The sequence below is a fragment of the Ranitomeya imitator genome, chromosome 8, assembly GCF_032444005.1.
Source record: "Ranitomeya imitator isolate aRanImi1 chromosome 8, aRanImi1.pri, whole genome shotgun sequence".
Lineage (NCBI taxonomy): Eukaryota > Metazoa > Chordata > Amphibia > Anura > Dendrobatidae > Ranitomeya > Ranitomeya imitator.
In genome coordinates, this window is record NC_091289.1 from 64,868,424 (window position 1) to 64,887,454 (window position 19,031).

The window sequence follows — 19,031 nt, forward strand, 5'->3', positions numbered from 1 at the left end:
CCCGGCTTCTGTCGGGGCCTACTTCCGGTTTCTCGGCTCCTCACTTCCGGTTCTGCGGGCGGGCTTTTTCCCGCCCGACTTACTGTGCCCTGCCTACCGGCGCCCCTGCGTCTGGCTCCGCCCCCTTTCTCCTGGGACACTCGTCTGGTGTGAGCACCGCTTTGTACCGGCAGCAGCACCAGCTCTCGCAAGCGCACCTGCACTTCGCACGCATCTTCTGTGGGCACAGCTCTATCTGCGCTGAATACAGCTCCTCAGGGCACTCCATCGACAAGTGGGACATCTTCCAGGACCGGGTCCGTGAGTAGCTGCACTGCAGACTGACACCCCCCTCTGCCCACTGTCCCCTAACCCACTGGCATCTTCAGGGTCCCTCAAAATGTCTACCTCTAAAGGGGGCCGCTCTCGTCCCCCTACCTCTTCATCTTCTGCCTTAGTCACGTACTTTGCCTGTTCGTCCTGTAACAGCAAACTTCCCTCAGGTCAGTTCTCCCCGCTGTGTCAGTCCTTCAGCAACCCGATTGTTCCCACCGCCCAGGATCCCCCAGCTGTTCCGCCCGAGAGTGATCCCCCCATCCCAGGCTGGGCCGCCTCTCTGTCACAATCGGTGGCCGATTTAACACGGGTATCTCAAACCCTAGTGTCCGCGCTGGATCGGTGACCCCTGCAGTGGCCAGCGGGTCGCAGGAACCGCCGCCCGAGCCCTCCTTGATAAGCCACAAAAGGTCCAGACAGGAACGTCGGTCTGAGTCCTCTTCGCGCTCCATCTCGCCGCTCGGCCCTCCCCCGCGGTTGGTGTCCAACCGATCCTCCTCCCCTGAGTCAGGCGAGGCATTATCTGATGCGCCCTCGGAGGATATTTCGGAGCTGGATCCTAACCAAATCGCCACCATGAGTGAGACAGTCCAGAACCTCATTGGGGCAATAAACCAAACCTGTGGCATCAAGGATCCCTCTACGGAACCCGCAGATCAGGCGGTTTCGTTTAGACGGGCCAAATTACCTTCTAAATTTTTCGCTCCTCATCCTGAATTCGAGGAAATCTTGTCCAGAGAGAGAGAGAGAACCCCACTAGGCGTTTTCAGAGGGGAAAACGCCTGGGTGTGCTATATCCTTTTTCTCCAGAACTTACTGCCAATTGGACGGTCTCTCCCTCGGTGGATCCACCTGTGTCCAGGCTGTCCACCAACACGGTGCTTCCTCTGTCCGGCGGAGCATCTCTGAAGGATTTTAACGATAGAGTTATAGAATCCTTCGCGAAATCTGCTTTTGAAGCAGCTTGAGCGGCTCTATGTCCAGCTTTTGCGTCCACTTGGGCTTCAAAATCCATCTCAAAATGGGCCAAGGATCTTCGGCGAGGTATCCTGGACGGAGCGCCTCCCGCGCAATTAGCGGAACTTGCCAACCAGATTTCCCACGCTGGTGAATACCTGGTTTCCGCCTCCCTGGATGTCGCGTCTTGTGCTGCTCAAGCTTCCAGCAATGCCGTTGCCATCCGCCGGACCGTTTGGCTCAAGGCCTGGCAGGCGGACTTGTCCTCCAAAAAGTCCCTCACTAGTCTGCCCTTTCAGGGCTCTCGTCTCTTTGGTTCCCAGCTGGACAAAATAATTAAGGACGCCACCGGGGGTACAAGTTCTCTTCTCCCCCAGGCTAAGCCTCGTCGCCCTCCCCCTAGACGACAGTTTCGTTCTTTTCGGCCTTTTCGTCGCTTTGCTGCATCAAACTCCTTTTCCCAGCAGCAACAGAGGCCACAGGCACGTCAAGAGAAGAAGGCGGTGTCCTTTAGGCCCACTCCGTCCTGGCGTCCTCGCTTCTCCCAGGGTAGATCCTCCAGGCCCAGGACTGGAAGATGCACCTCGGCATGACTCTCGGCAAGACTCCAGCCCAACTCCCAGATTGGGCGGCCGTCTTCTCCTTTTCAGGGACGTCTGGATTTCCGCAGTAGAGGATGCATGGGTCAGGGAAGTTGTATCCTCGGGATACAAAATAGAGTTCGCTTCCCGACCTTGGGATCGTTTCTTCCAATCCCGTCCTCCAAGAGATCCCGCTCTAGTTCCGGGCTTCTTCTCAGCCATCGCTTCTCTGCTCATATCCGGGGTAATCGTTCCCGTCCCAGAAAAAGAACGCTTCACGGGTTTCTACTCAAATCTTTTTGTGGTACCGAAAAAAGACGGCAAGGTTCGCCCCATTCTGGACCTCAAATTGCTGAACAGGAGAGTTCGCCTGAGACACTTCAGAATGGAATCCCTTCGTTCAGTAATTGCTTCCATGGAGGCTCAGGAGTTTCTATGCTCAATAGATATCCAGGACGCCTACCTCCATGTCCCGATATTTCCCGGACATCACCGTTTCCTGCGCTTCGCAGTGCAACGAGATAATTTTCAGTTCGTCGCCCTGCCGTTCGGTCTCGCAATCGCGCCAAGGGTGTTCACGAAGATCATGGCGGCGCTGATGGCCATCTTGAGAGTCAGAGGCTTGGTCCTATTTCCATATCTCGATGACATCCTCATCAAGGCTCCGTCCTTTGCTCAGGCCCACGAAAGCCTGTCCATTGTTCTCGACACCTTAGCCCGTTTCGGGTGGCTGGTCAACCGGAAGAAGTCCTGCCTTATTCCTTCTCAGCGCATCATCTTTCTGGGCATGCTTTTCGACACTCGTCAGAGCAGAGTCTTCCTTCCCAAAGACAAGAGATTCACTCTTTGTCGGGACATACGCTTGCTCCAGGGTCCTCGGCCTCCCTCCCTCCGTTCGGCCATGAAGGTTCTGGGGAGGATGGTAGCTACATTGGAAGCGATTCCCTTCGCCCAATTCCATTCGCGACCCCTTCAGCAAGCCATTCTGTCTCAGTGGGACAGGTCGGTCTTCTCCCTGGATCGGCCGATCAGACTCTCTCCTTTCGGGTCAAGCGGTCTCTCAACTGGTGGCTGACGTCACCTCTCATCTCCCAGGGCAGGTCCTTCCTTCCGGTTCACTGGCAGGTGGTGAGAACGGACGCCAGCCTGATCGGCTGGGGTGCGGTTTTTCGCCACCTGACGGTTCAGGGCCGTTGGTCGCCGCAGGAGTCATCTCTGCCAATCAACGTCCTCGAAATTCGGGCCATCTTTCTGTCCCTCCGCCACTGGGAAAGGATCCTCAGGGGCCTTCCAGTCCGGATCCAGACGGACAACGCCACGGCTGTGGCATATGTCAACCATCGGGGGGGGACTCGGAGCTCCTTGGCCCTTGCCGAGGTATCCAAGATCCTCCTTTGGGCAGAGGCAACGGTTCCGGTGATATCCGCGGTGCATATCCCCGGCGTGGAAAACTGGGCCGCCGACTTCCTCAGCCGCGAGGGCCTCGCGGCAGGGGAATGGTCCTTGCATCCGGAGGTCTTCCATCAGATTTGTCTTCGATGGGGAACTCCGGATGTGGATCTCACGGCGTCTCGAATCAACAGGAAGGTTCCGCAGTTCGTCTCCAGGTCCCGCGATCCTCTCGCAGTGGGCGTCGATGCTCTGGCCATTCCTTGGTCACAGTTTGAGCTGCCCTACCTGTTCCCACCCCTTCCATTACTTCCCAAACTATTGAAGATCAAAACGGAAGGGGTGCCGGTCATCCTGATCGCCCCGGATTGGCCCAGGAGAGCTTGGTTCGCGGAGCTCGTCAACCTTCTCGTGGACGCTCCCTGGCGCCTTCCAGACAGGCCCGATCTGCTGTCCCAGGGTCCGATCTGCCACCCGAATTCTCGGTCGCTCAGTTTAACGGCATGGCTGTTGAGACCGCGGTTCTAAGAGCATCCGGCCTTTCGGACCGGGTGATTCACACCATGATTTATGCTCGGAAGCCTTCGTCTTCCAGGATCTACTACCGCACCTGGAAGGCCTACTTCCGTTGGTGCGAGTCCAACCGCGTTCCGCCTATGGTTTTTTCCCTGCCTTCTCTTTTTGCCTTCCTTCAGGCAGGACTGGATTCGGGCCTGGCTCTTAGTTCCCTGAAGGGTCAGGTCTCTGCGCTTTCCATCCTCTTTCAGAAGACCTTGGCCTCTCGGCCACAGGTTAAGACCTTCTTTCAGGGGGTAGCCCACGCCGTCCCGCCGTACAGGGCCCCTGTGGAGGCATGGGACTTAAACCTGGTACTGGACGTTCTGAAGGTTTCTCCCTTTGAACCTCTTAGGGAGATTCCGCTATCCGTTTTATCGTGGAAGGTGGCCTTTCTTGTGGCCATCACGTCCATTCTCCGTGTTTCCGAGCTGGCGGCCCTGTCATGCCGTCCTCCGTTTTTGGTCATTCACCAGGACAAGGTGGTCTTCCGGCCCCCACCTTCTTTTCTTCCTAAGGTGGTTTCCACCTTCCACCTCAACGAGGACATCGTTCTACCTTCCTTTTGTCCAGCTCCGACTCATCCTCTGGAGCGATCGTTGAACAAGCTGGACCTTGTCAGGGCAGTGAGGATCTATCTGGACAGAACGTCCACTTTCCGGAAGACGGATTCCTTTTTCGTCATTCCTGATGGCACGCGCAGAGGCCAACCGGCTTCTAAAGCGACTATTGCTCGCTGGATCAGAATGGCAATTTTGGAGGCTTACCGGGTCAAGAACAGAGTGCCCCCTCCTGGGATTAAGGCTCACTCTACCCGGGCAGTCGGCGCCTCCTGGGCGGTGCACCACAGGGCTTCCGCCCTACAGCTTTGCAAAGCGGCAACTTGGTCTTCCATCCACACGTTCGCCAAATTCTACAAGGTCCATACCTATGCTTCGGCGGACGCCAGCCTAGGCAGAAGGATCTTGCAGGCGGCAGTGGTGAGTCCTCTGACCTGATGGAAGTCTGTTTTTCCCACCCGTGGGACTGGTTTGGGACGTCCCATGGTTCCTGTGTCCCCCAATGAGAGGCGATAAAGAAAACAGGATTTTTGGTTGCTTACCGTAAAATCTGTTTCTTGAAGCCTCCATTGGGGGACACAGCTCCCTCCCAATGTTTTTGTTATATGTTCTATGACTGTTCTCACGTTTACAGTTCTCAAGTTTGTGGTTATGGTTTTTCAACCTTGTTCTTTCTCCTACTGCTTTCTCACTAACTGAAGAGTTTAATGCCAGTCGGTGGGGTGTACACTGCAGAGGAGGAGCTGACTTTTTTATTTGCATAGTGTCAGCCTCCTAGTGGCAGCAGCATACACCCATGGTTCCTGTGTCCCCCAATGGAGGCTTCAAGAAACAGATTTTACGGTAAGCAACCAAAAATCCTGTTTTTTTTATTAATAAATATGTGCGTCCAATGTCTGTCCCCACGGAATCCTGATAGGTGCTGGCTGTGTTATGGATCCAACATCCGCAGCGACCAGAACTAAACTCCGCTCATGGCTGTTAACCCCTGAAGTGTCAGTCGTTTTTTTTTGTTTGTTTTTTACTACAACCCTTAAGTGGGGAAATCTCAGATAATGGCGACAAAAACCAATTTTTTAAAAATGACTTGCTTGAGCAATTTTCTGAATAATATGTAACTTCCTTGCACGTAGGGCAGTTTGCATCATGGTGTTTCATGCAGCATTCAGTGGCTGACGGTGGTGAGTTGATTTCTTTGGCCAAGATACTTTGATTTATATGAAAAATTGTTACCGTGTTTCAGATGCACAAGTCGGGGGTCCTGAAGAAAGCCATAGACTACATAAAATATTTACAACAATCCAACCAGAAACTTCGTCAAGAAAATATGGCTCTCAAACTGGCAAATCAAAAAAATAGTAAGTTGTGCTGCTACTATATACTATCGCCCTAAACATAGAGAGACGGTGTGCTTTGTCACCAGGATTTTGACACCTAACCTGTTAGCCGCATAATGTAGGGGCTTACTGGGCTGCTAACTTTAGTTTTGATAATCTTCTGCTGATAAAACTGTGATTTTTATCACTAGAGAACAAGTAAACCTGCTGTTTATAGTCCTTCATATTCATGAGCCGTGCGTAGCCCCGCCCCTACCTGCGATTGGAAACTTCCTGCCTATGCACAGTGTACAGAGAAAGCTGCCAATCAGTGGTGTGGGCGGGATTATACAGAGCTCTGCATTCTGAGAACTGGGAAATCGGTAGCAGATAAAATAGGGATTTAATCAACAGCTGCAGCCCAGTAAGTGATACATTGCTGGAATCCGGGTCTCTACCCCTACATCATGCTGCTGTCAGATGTGGTTGCATAAACCTGGTGATAGATTTCTTTTAAGGTTGAGAGACACAAGTCCATCAATTTCAATGTATTAATCCAGAGGAAGGCAAACACCCCATGAAGCAGATGCTAATGGCTTCATATTAGGGAAAAATTCCTGCCCGACTCCACATGCGACAACCGGACTAGTTCCCTGGATCAGCGTATCTTCACAGAATCTCTAACCATATCCTGCAACGTAAAAGTCTTTCTAGAAAGGCACCCGGGCCTGAGCGAAGGGTCACGTGATTCTGCACTTGCTGTATTTTAGCAAGCTGCGCTCAGCCGCGGCTTTAGTGTGTTCTCCAGGCCTCGGGAATCGGTTGTAGACTGTATCTTTGGATGATCAAAGTGTCATCCAGTCCTGATAAGTAATTGTACTGGCAGCTAATATTGCACCCAGTGGCCATGACCTAACCGCTCAACAATTCTGCTGAGTGAGTTATTTTATTGTGCGGGACATTTACCGCCCGGTATACGGTTGATACACTGAAGTGCAGAGTCATGATGGAGTCTCCAGTGATACAAGACATTGGGCCCAGAGCCGAGTCTTCACCATTTCTCGTCCTCTTCTGCTTATTTCTCAGCCTGTCGCTTTTCTGCTTATTTCCACATTCCCACGTTGTTATTGCTGTCTGTAATATGCCATTGTTATTTTATAGAATATCTCAAGGGCATTGATCTAAGCAGCTTGGTGGACACCAGCATGGAAATGAAGATGGACGAGTTCAACCAAAACCTTCTAATGATGTCTCCGCCAGCATCGGACTCTGGCTCTCCTGCCGTCTTCTCTCCTTACTCTGTGGATTCAGAGCCGGGCAGTCCTCTGTTAGATGATGAAAAGGTGAAAGCCGTGCAGTATGTCATATCTGGACTTTTCGCTTTACGTGAATATTTTGGGATTTTTTTTTTTTCAACGAGTCAAAATTGAAAGTAGAAATAAGTTGCGCTCTCTGCTCGTGAGGAGGAGTCCCACCTACCTGAATAGTTGTAGCTTCATCACATGTTTATGGTGTAATTATAGATGGGGGAATCGATTTTCAGGACTCTGGTCCAGCAGCCAGGTCAGTCTCCAAGTTATGGCATAACTCAATAACTTTATATAAATTGGATTACCCCTACAGATGGAAGATTTCATTCATAGGACTCCACTCCATCGGCCTGGTCATTAATCTGCAATTCTCCTTACCTCCTGGCATTCTGGTCTCTTCTTTCTAGTGCTACATCATCATTGTGGCATAACGCAAATACTGTGGTGTGTCAGCCATCAGAAGAGCTGGGTATGCCACCGGGAGGTAAGGAGAATCGCAGGGCTCCCGTCTAACAGTCGCAGATTACTGACCTGGCCGATAGAGCGGAGTCCTTTGAATGAAATCTTCCTTCTGTAGGGATAATCCAATTTATATAAAGTTATTAAATGGTGCCATACCTTGATGATCTGTTGGGGTCCTTCTGAGACACCCACTAATTCCTAGGACTAGTTTTAGTGCTGCCTTCCCTTCCTGTGCAGGGGAGCCCCATCCTGCCCATGTGAATAGGTCTGTGCTGCAGTTACTTGCATGATGGGTGTCGGGGACCACCACTGAAAAGGAAACTGTTATGGGATGGGCCCACAGTGCTATCATAACACTATGGCTTCTTCATTCTCAGAATTGTCTGGTATGTTAGATGTCAGAACCGCATGCATGCTTACGCCTCCGCATCATCTTGTGCATGATGCAAAAAAAAAACAAAACAGCATGTACATGCTTTTAATTGCGTTTTGGCTTGCGTTTGCGTTTTAGGCGCATGATGGAGGCGATTACATCATTTTGTCTAAACGCATGCATATCGGAAGCATGCGTGCGCATGTCCTTGCGTACCAATGCGTTCCCATAGACAGTAGTGCAGGTTTTTTTTTTAATGCAATCATCTGCATGCGCATGATTGCGCAATATTTGATGCCTCAAAAAATGCAACTTGTTGCGTTCGCCGGACACCGTGAAACGACGCATGCGAAAGCATCCGCAAACACATGTCCCTGCGTACACCATGTTAAAGATATGTACGCATGCGTTTCATACAATGCGCACGAAACACTAATGTGAACCCGGCCTTAGAAGCACAATTGCAACACTTTCATCATAATGCATTGAAATGGAGCAGCCACACTAAACTAATCACCATGTAACCAGCAGAAAACCCAGCATCTCCAGCTGTCGGTGCTGCTGCAGGCTGTAATCGGGGTTCAGTACAAGGTGAATATTGCAGTGGATATAGATGAGCGGTTATATGGGTCTCCGTTTGGCCTTCAGTTTTAGTCTATACAATTTGACATGCTGAGACCTTTTCCGTGTTGACTTTGTGCAGTTATGTGTCCTACAGAGTTACGACCGGTGCCCCTTACACAACTTGTATCTGCTTTATAGGTGAAGGATGAGCCTGATTCTCCAACAGGACTTGGCATGATGGATCGCTCCCGGATGCTCCTCTGCACAATGACGTTTCTTTGTTTGACATTTAACCCATTGACATCATTGCTTAATACGGATAATGGCCAATATTCAGACAGGACAGTGCAGCATGGGACGAGTAGGACTATGCTGGGTATTGAGGTTTCAGGTGCGTCTCCTTTCCATGACTTGTACTGATGTGGTGGTATTTCAATCCTTTATTTTGAGTAACTACATAGGTTCAGTCTGACACAACACACTATGAAAAACCTTATGTTCATTAGACGCTGGACCTGCTAATTTCACTGAGACTACTTTACTATTTAATATAACAATTGTTGTAGCTTCCATAGGACTGAATTCACAAACTAAAAACACTATAAGCAGTAACATCTTAAATCTATTCTGACCTCCTCCTCCCCATAGACTACAATAGGCAGCTGTAATCTGATCCCTCAACAATCCTGCAGCCTGTAGTGTCAGAGCAAGTTTTGTTCAGATTGAATGAAGAGTTTGAGAAGCAGGAGGAGGCGTTTATTAGCATCCTGGATAGGACCTGTGCACAGTATATACCATATGGGAATAAACATACTAGAAATAGGAGGAAACCAATATGGCTAAATAGAGCTGTAAGGGGCGCAATAAGTGACAAAAAGAAAGCATTTAGAGAATTAAAGGAAGTAGGTAGTGAGGAGGCATTAAATAAATACAGAAAATTAAATAAATTCTGTAAAAAGCAAATCAAGGCAGCAAAGATTGAGACAGAGAGACTCATTGCCAGAGAGAGTAAAAATAATCCTAAAATATTCTTTAACTACATAAATAGTAAGAAACTAAAAAATGATAGTGTTGGCCCCCTTAAAAATAGTCTGGGTGAGATGGTGGATGAGGAAAAAGCCAATATGCTAAATTACTTTTTTTCATCAGTATTTACACAAGAAAATCCCATGGCAGACAAAATGTCTAGTGATAAAAATTCCCAATTAAATGTCACCTGCTTAATCCAGCAGGAAGTGCGGCGGCGTCTAAAAATCACTAAAATTGACAAATCTCCGGGCCCGGATGGGATACACCCTCGAGTACTGCAGGAATTAAGTACAGTCATTGATAGACCATTATTTTTAATCTTTAAAGACTCCATAATAACAGGGTCTGTGCCACAGGACTGGCTGATAGCAAATGTGGTGCCAATATTCAAAAAGGGGACAAAAACTGAACTCGGAAATTATAGGCCAGTAAGCTTAACATCTACTGTGGGTAAAATCCTGGAGGGCATTCTAAGGGATGCTATACTGGAGTACCTGAAGAGGAATAACCTCATGACCCAGTATCAGCACGGGTTTACTAGGGACCGTTCCTGTCAGACTAATTTGATCAGTTTCTATGAAGAGGCAAGTTCCGGATTGGACCAAGGGAACCCAGTGGATGTAGTGTATATGGACTTTTCAAAAGCTTTTGATACGGTGCCACACAAAAGGTTGATACATAAAATGAGAATAATGGGGATAGGGGAAAATATGTGCAAGTGGGTTGAGAGCTGGCTCAGGGATAGGAAACAAAGGGTGGTTATTAATGGAGCACACTCGGACTGGGTAGCGGTTAGCAGTGGGGTACCACAGGGGTCAGTATTGGGCCCTCTTCTTTTTAACATATTTATTAATGACCTTGTAGGGGGCATTCAGAGTAGAATTTCAATATTTGCAGATGACACTAAACTCTGCAGGGTAATCAATACAGAGGAGGACAATTTTATATTACAGGATGATTTATGTAAACTAGAAGCTTGGGCTGATAAATGGCAAATGAGCTTTAATGGGGATAAATGTAAGGTCATGCACTTGGGTAGAAGTAATAAGATGTATAATTATGTGCTTAATTCTAAAACTCTGGGCAAAACCGTCAATGAAAAAGACCTGGGTGTATGGGTGGATGACAAACTTAAATTCAGTGGCCAGTGTCAGGCAGCTGCTACAAAGGCAAATAAAATAATGGGATGCATTAAAAGAGGCATAGATGCTCATGAGGAGAATATAATTTTACCTCTATACAAGTCACTTGTTCGACCACACTTAGAATACTGTGCACAGTTCTGGTCTCCGGTGTTTAAGAAAGACATAGCTGAACTAGAGCGGGTGCAGAGAAGAGCGACCAAGGTTATTAGAGGACTGGGGGGTCTGCAATACCAAGATAGGTTATTACACTTGGGGCTATTTAGTTTGGAAAAACGAAGACTAAGGGGTGATCTTATTTTAATGTATAAATATATGAGGGGACAGTACAAAGACCTTTCTGATGATCTTTTTAATCATAGACCTGAAACAGGGACAAGGGGGCATCCTCTGCGGTTGGAGGAAAAAAGGTTTAAGCATAATAACAGACGCGGATTCTTTACTGTAAGAGCAGTGAGACTATGGAACTCTCTGCCGTATGATGTTGTAATGAGTGATTCATTACTTAAATTTAAGAGGGGACTGGATACCTTTCTGGAAAAGTATAATGTTACAGGGTATATACACTAGATTCCTTGATAGGGCGTTGATCCAGGGAACTAGTCTGATTGCCGTATGTGGAGTGGGGAAGGAATTTTTTTCCCCAATGTGGAGCTTACTCTTTGCACATGGGGTTTTTTTTGCCTTCCTCTGGATCAACATGTTAGGGCATGTTAGGTTAGGCTATGGGTTGAACTGGATGGACATATAGTCTTCCTTCAACCTTAATAACTATGTAACTATGTATATGTATGGAGGACAAATTATAAAACGGATATTGCAGCATTGAAAGGGACCCCAACTAAAAGCCACCTTGACAGAATGCAGCATTAGTGCTGCACAAGATGGCTCTTTTAGTCAAAAATGCCTGGGGGGTGACAGGTTCCCTTTAATAGTCACACACAGAACATGCACATCCCACTGTACACAGACAGCATACATACATACACACTCAGACACCCTTCTTGAAAAGTATAATGTTACAGGTTATATATATATTAGATTCCTTGATAGGGCGTTGATCCAGGGAACTAGTCTGATTGCCGTATGTGGAGTCGGGAAGGAATTTTTTTCCCCAATGTGGATCTTACTCTTTCACATGGTTTTTTTTTTTTGCCTTCCTCTGGATCAACGTGTTAGGGCATGTTAGGTTAGGCTATGGGTTGAACTTGATGGACTTAAAGTCTTCCTTCAACCTTAATAATAACTAAGTGTTGCATACAAAAGGTGTGCATTAAAGGAAATTTGTCAATGGGATAAACCATAAGCCGTCTATATGGGCATGTAGGTCAAAGAAATTTGAGTAAAATGTTACCTTGATATCTGCAATCCAGTGTATTCTTAAAGATATCAATGTTTTTCTTATATGTAAATAAGCTGTTAAGATCTGCGGGCCGGGCACTGATCTCCCTCAGAATCTGCCTTCAGAGATTATATGAAATTAAATGGAGAGTTACCAGTGTGAGACAAGTAATGACTGACGGACTGATTTCACTGCAGAGCTGTGTGTGATTGTAACTAAGTGCAGCAGAGCTCAAGTTTTTTTCACTATATTACTTGGCTCTGCTGCAGATCTGTCCCTGACTACAATGAGCACTTCAGCTGCCATCTCACAGGCAGTCACTGTGGGGGGAGAGGCAGTGCAGCAGAGCTGACAGCACTCTGAGAGGGAGAGGCATGTGTGTCGTGTAATGAGATCTATTCAGCACTACTGTACTATGTAAGTTGTAATTGGGCATAGCTCTGCAGTGAGATCAGGAGAGCAGACTGTCAGTCATTACATGTCTCACACTGGTAATGTCCCTTTTTATTTAATATCCGCTCTGGAGGCAGATTTTCATGCAGATCTATGTCCGGCCCATATATCTTAAAAGCTCCTTTACATAGTAAGAAAAACGTAGATTTCTCTGGACTAAGACATCAGATCCCAGGTATCAAGGTATCATGTTATGCGGCTTCCTATGACCTACATGTCAATATGGACAGCTTAGGGGCGATACTGCTGACAGATGACTCTTCTTCCTTTTAGAGACTGTAAGATGATTCAATCAATTTGGTTTCAGTTTAACCATAAAGGGTTAAAACGGGGTGAGGGAGGTGCAGGGTGACGGCACCAGCGGTCTGATCCGATCACCCAGAGGAGCACTGCCGACCTCCATTATTCTCTATGGTCATTATTTGTGCAGATTGGTGAAGCTGCGGTGACCATTAAATATAGTATGTTAGAGAGATGATAGAATATCCGTGTACTGCGATGCAATATAAGGCTGTGGTAGCCGTTCATGTAATGTCCTACATCATAAATGGTAAATATACATAGCGAATAATCCGAGTACTGCTCACATACTGTGAATGCCGAGTGTTACCGCTCACGTCTCTCGTTATACTGCAGGTCTGTCTGGGAGCTGGCTTGACTGGCTCATCCCTACATTAATTCTTTGGCTGGTAAATGGCGTGATTGTTCTCAGCGTCTTCATGAAGCTACTGATCCACGGAGAGCCGGTGACAAGGTTGCACTCACGTTCTTCTGTAAAGTTTTGGAGGCACCGCAAACAGGCTGACCTGGATCTTGCTCGGGTAATTTTATCACTTCTTCGTTTATTGTTTTTTGGGGTTTTTTTTATAGGCCACAATATTTGTTATTTATTTTATGAAATAAATGATAGCTACCTACACAAATTATATTTACAGCCAATGAGGGGAGAAGTCGTCATCTGCGGCTGATAGGAGCAGAAATGGGTTTCCGTTCAGTCACTATAATCCTACAGTGCCAAGCCACAAGAAAGCCGAGGAAACCTATGAGACGGCTAAGAGATCACCTCTTAGGTGGGAGAAATTCCTTCCGAACGCCAAAATCTGAAAACCAAATCCACGACCCATCCATCTGTAACATTTAGTTATATATAGTTAAACCCCTTCATGACCACCGACTGTAAATAAACATCAGCACCAATGTTTCTTTACGGTCGTCATTCTTCCAGGGCTTGGGACCCCCAGAGTCCTGACTGGCGACATTATTGGGACCCGATTGGCTCAGGTGCCAATGATGTTAACACGGAGTTATCTTCTCGATGCTGCAATCACAACATTTAAAGTTTGTGAGAGGGAGAGAACTTGTTCGCTCACCCCTCTGACATCCCCACAACGTGATAATGTGGAACCAAGGGTTGTTATGGCAACCAGAGATCAACTACAGTGGCCTGTTAGACCCAGCCAGTAGCAGGGTCTAACAGGCATTATTGCAATGTCTGAGATCAGAGAAATTAAAAGTTAAAGTCCCATACAAGGGACTAAAGGTACCGTTACACTAAACGACTTACCAACGATCACGACCAGATATACGACCTGGCTGTGATCGTTGGTAAGTCGTTGTGTGGTCGCTGGGGAGCTGTCACACAGACACCTCTCTCCAGCGACCAACGATCAGGGGAACGACTTCGGCATCGTTGAAACTGTCTTCAACGATGCCGAGGTCCCCGGATAACCAGGGTAAACATCGGGTTACTAAGTGAAGGGCTGCTGTGCTCTGCTTTACGGCCGGTGCCGCTGACAGTCAGTGCAGGGAAGCTGACGGCGGGGGACGTGACAGACATCGGAATGTATGTACTGTTTTTTTTTTTTAACTTTTACAATGGTAACCAGGGTAAATATCGGGTTACTAAGCGTGGCCCTGCGCTTAGTAACCCTATATTTACCCTGGTTACAAGTGAGCACATCGCTGGATCGGCGTCACACACGCCGATCCAGCGATGACAGTGGGTGATCAGCGACAAAAAAAAGGTCCTGATCATTCCCAGCGACCAACGATCTCCCAGCAGGGGCCTGATCGTTGGTCGTTGTCACGCATAACGAGATCGTTAGCGGGATCGTTGCTACGTCACAAAAAGCGTGACGTTGCAACGATATCGTTAACAAAATCGTTGTGTGAAGGTACCTTAAGTAAATTAGTAAAAGAAAGATTTAGTTTTTTTAAAGCTGTTTAAAAAAAAAAAAAAAAAAATCATAGAAGACAACCCAATAAATGTCTATTTATGTAAAAACAAAAATAAACACAAAATTACACACATAAGGTTTCTCAGGAACGACTCGACCTTTAAAATTGTCACACTATTTAACCTTCTTCCGTGAGCACTGCAAAAACCTATGCTCTGAACAAAAAGTGGAATAAAACATGATGAAAAATACAAATGTAAATAAAAATGGTATAGCTGAAAGCTATAGCTGAAAGCGTCATCTTGTCCCGCAAAATAACAAGTCGCCATACAGCTCTATCAGCTAAAAAATAAGTTAGTCAGAATATAGCAGTACAAAAATATGTATTTTTTTTTTTTTCTATAAAATAATTTTTGTGTAAAAGCCGCAAAACATAAAAAAGATTAGAAATGGTATCGCTATAATCGCATTGACCAAAGAATAAAGCTGCTGTTATAGAAAAACCCCTCAAAAAACTCCCTGAATTGCTGGATTTTGTTCATTGTGCCTCCCAAAAATCTGAATAAAAATCGATCAAAAAATGTTTTGTGCCTGAAAATTCTACCAATAAAAACGTTGACTTGTCCAGCAAAAAAACAAGCCCTCCCTTGACTCTGTCAGCCAAAATGTGGAAAAATTATAGCTCTCAAAATATGCAGTCGCCAACAGAAGATTACCTATAACGAAGCGGATGGACACACTGTGGACACCATAGGACCTGTGATCCACCAGTGACCAACTTTTTAGTTTTGTGCACTTCTGAAAAGGACAACACTGAGCAGAGGGCAGCCAGAGTCCAGAGTAACTGCTGCCTCATTATAGTGAATGAATCACGTCGCTTGGAGATGTAGATGGAAACCCCAATGTAAGTGCTCAGCATAGAGTGCAGGATAAATGTGATCCCAAATGTTATGTAAAATATTCTCAATAAAAACTTCAACTCAATCCACAGAAAAACAATTCCCCACTGAGATTCATAATCTGTCAATTAAAATATAGGGGATTTCCACATTACCGGAGGCACAAAGGCTCTGGAAAAGCATTGTCATCCCCAGCCTTCCTTCCACCCCCCCCCCACCCAAAAAATTCAGCAAATTCTGCCCTCCCAAATACCCCGCTCCCTTCAGGGCCCCAGCCCAAGTTTGCCTAAACTATATTTAGCGTCCACATGTTTTGGCATTTCTGTAGTGATGAGGACCCCCTTAATTTATGGTGTGTGTCTCTAGAAGCAGGAGCTTAGTACTACAATGTAATGGGCACTACAGCATACCGCTTACAATTTTCTGTGCACTACAGTGGCAGATTTGCAATTTCAACACTAGGCAACATCCACTGCTGCTTGTTTCTGGAAAACACCCATGGAGTCAAAATCATCACTACACCTGTAGATATTCCCAAAGTGGAGCTGTCATGGGGTCCTACTCCGGTATCACACAATCAACAGAGCCAGAGAAGTGTGAACAATCCCAAGACCTTTATGTATGCAAAAATACGAAAGGTCCATATACGATCCACCACACAAAGGATAAAATAGTCCAGAACACGAATGCAGTTCAGTAACAGGGTAAAAGTCCAACAATCCAGCAGACAGAGGATAACGTAGTCCATATACTCTTCCTTCTCTCTGACGTGCTGTCTTCACATCATGGTTCCACACAGGATCTGATCTGTGTCACCTCCCTGATATTTACAAGTCCCTCTCCTCATTCACAGGTTAGGGGGGTGGGTCGCAGGGGCTCATTGTTTCATCAAGCTAGTTCAATATGTCATTAGCATATTAGCAAACAACATTACTCACTGACCCTGTGGAGAGATAACAGTACAGGACTGTGGGCGCTGATATCAGATGGCAAATAACTCATCCTACAAGAGAACACCATGATAATCAGTAAAATATAAATATACACAAAGTGATACCCACATAACATATCCCACCATCACAGGTGCAATTTCCATAATTCGGTCACATGAGCAGGGATTCTGCTTTTCTAGCACTTGGGGGCGCTGTATATGGAGTCCGCAAACTATTCTACGAAAAATGATTTTCCATGAGTCAAGTAGCACTCCTTCCCTCCTGAGTCTCGCCAGGTGGCTAAGCACAGCCACATATGGGGTATTGTCATGTTGAGCTGAGATTGTGACAAATTTTGGTGCAATTTTTACCCGTTTCCCCATGTGAAAATGTAAAATCTGGGGCTAAAACTAAATTTTGTGTGGTAAAAATGTAGTTATTTTTTTCTTTACTCAATGGTATAAAATTCTGTGACACACCCGTGGTGTCAATATGATCACTGCACCCCTAAATCAATTCAGTTGTAGTTTGTAAAATGGGGTCACTTATGGAGGGTTCTGCACCTCTGGGGCTCTGCCTATGTGACATGGCACCCACAAACCATAACAGCAAAATGTGCACTATAATATGGCTCTCCTTCCCTCCTGAGCTTTGTACTGTGCTGCAGAAGTAGTTTTTCACCACTTATGTGGTATTAACGTACCAAGGAGAAAATGAACTGTAAAATTTGTAGGGCAATTTCTCCTATTACCCCTTCTGAAAATTTCAAACTTGGCGCCAAAGCAACTTTTGTAAAGGAAACAATTGTAATATTTCATTTACTCAGCTTAATACAATACAATTTTGTGAATCGTCTGAGGGTTACTCACTAGTGATGAGCGAATATACTCGTTACTTGAGATTTCTCGAGCACGCTCCGGTGACCTCCGAGTATTTTTTAGTGCTCGGAGATTTAGTTTTCATCGCCGCAGCTGAATGATTTACATCTTCTAGCCAGCATAAGTACATGTGGAGGTTGCCTGGTTGCTAGGGAATCCCCACATGTAATCAAGCTGGCTAACAGATGTAAATCATTCAGCTGAGGTGAGGAAAACTAAATCTCCGAGCACTAAAAAATACTCGGTCACCCGAGCGTGCTCGAGAAATCTCGGGTAACGAGTGTACTCATTCGTTACTATTACTCACTACTTACCTAGATGAATTCCTCAAAAGATATAGTTTCCAAAACGGTGTCCCTTGTTTTCCACTGTTAGGCACATCAGGAGCTCTCCAAACACGACATCTTGATTCCAGCCAGTTTTGAGTTCCAAAATTCAAACATTGCTCCTTCCCTTCTAGCCCTTGGGTAGCCCTGCCGTGCGCCCAAACAGTAGTTTTCCTCCACATATTGGGAATCTGCCCACTCATGAAAAATTGTACAACAAATCGTACAGTCTAATTTCTCCTGTTACCCTTGTGATAATGCTAACTTTGTGGCTAGATTAAAATTTTTATGGGAAAAAGTAAAATACTCATTTTGTTTTCCCTCCACATTCCATTATTTCCTGTGAAGCACCTGAAGGGTTAATAAACTTCTTGAATGTGGTTTTCAGCACCTTGAGGGGTGCAGTTTTTAGAATGGTGTCACTTTTGGCTATTTTGTGTCACATAGACCTCCAAAATTACTTCAAATGTTATGTGGTCCCTAGAAAAAAAATATTTTGTAAATGTTGTTGTTAAAATGAGAAATTGCTGATTAAATGTTAACCCTTCTCCTAGCAAAAACAAAATGTTTCAAAAATTGTGCTGATATAAAGTAGACATGTAGGAAATGTTGATTATTAACTAATTTGCGTGACTTAACTCTCTGGATTAAGGGCACAAAAAATTTTGAACGTTTCAAAAATGCTACATTTTCAAAATTTTTGCCAAAATTCTGATATTTTTACAAACGCAAAAAAATATCGATCTAAATTTATCACTAACACATGAGGTACAGTAGGTGTCGAGAAAACAATCTCGGAATCATTGGGATTCTTTGAAATGTTCCAGAGTTGTTATTACATAAAGGCACTGGTCAGAATTGTAAAAAATTGGCCTGGTCAGGAAGGTGAAAACAGGGGAGGATTGAAGGGGTTAAAGCCTTGTGTAGGACTAAAGTACTGATGACCCGTCCATAGGCTGGATTCATGGGTTGGAAATAAGCAATGTAATTGTGGAACACAGCAGTGGCCGCTGCCGAATATTGCAAATATTTACTATTCAATTGAATGGGAGATTAAGTACAATACTTGGCAGCAGCCACTAATACATGGTACAGAGAGGGGAATGGAAAATACTTGGCAGAGGCCGCTAAGCAATCTGTAGACTATTATATTCCACCATACGGGTGGACAATACCATTGGTGCAACCTGTGCAGCCGCACAAGCTTAAGGGGGCCACTACCACCTCCACAGCAGCTGACATTGTCCATTATTATGAGCTATTGGATTACAAGGGGCCTTGTTCTGTCTTTGACCTCTTCCACATCGCTTAGTTTGAGTCAGTCCAGTTTTCAGTTGATCTGTGGGGGTGCAGAGTGTCGGGTCGGACCCCCTCTGATCTTATGTTGATGACCTTCAGTAATATATTATTTGTTTCATAGTCTCGCTGCTTAGAAGCCCCACCTGTTGATCGTCTGTTCTTGTGGATGACG

At 45.9% G+C, this 19,031-nt stretch overlaps 1 protein-coding gene across 1 annotated transcript in view; it reads left to right on the forward strand.

Moving 5' to 3' along the window:
* SREBF2 (sterol regulatory element binding transcription factor 2) overlaps positions 1 to 19,031 on the forward strand; it is a 66,731-nt gene that overhangs the window by 25,607 nt on the left and 22,093 nt on the right. Inside the window, exons 6-9 of the mRNA XM_069737040.1 lie at positions 5,601 to 5,715; positions 6,835 to 7,016; positions 8,581 to 8,773; positions 12,985 to 13,169. Coding sequence (XP_069593141.1) covers positions 5,601 to 5,715; positions 6,835 to 7,016; positions 8,581 to 8,773; positions 12,985 to 13,169 — 675 coding nt within the window. The remainder of the gene's footprint in view (positions 1 to 5,600; positions 5,716 to 6,834; positions 7,017 to 8,580; positions 8,774 to 12,984; positions 13,170 to 19,031) is intronic.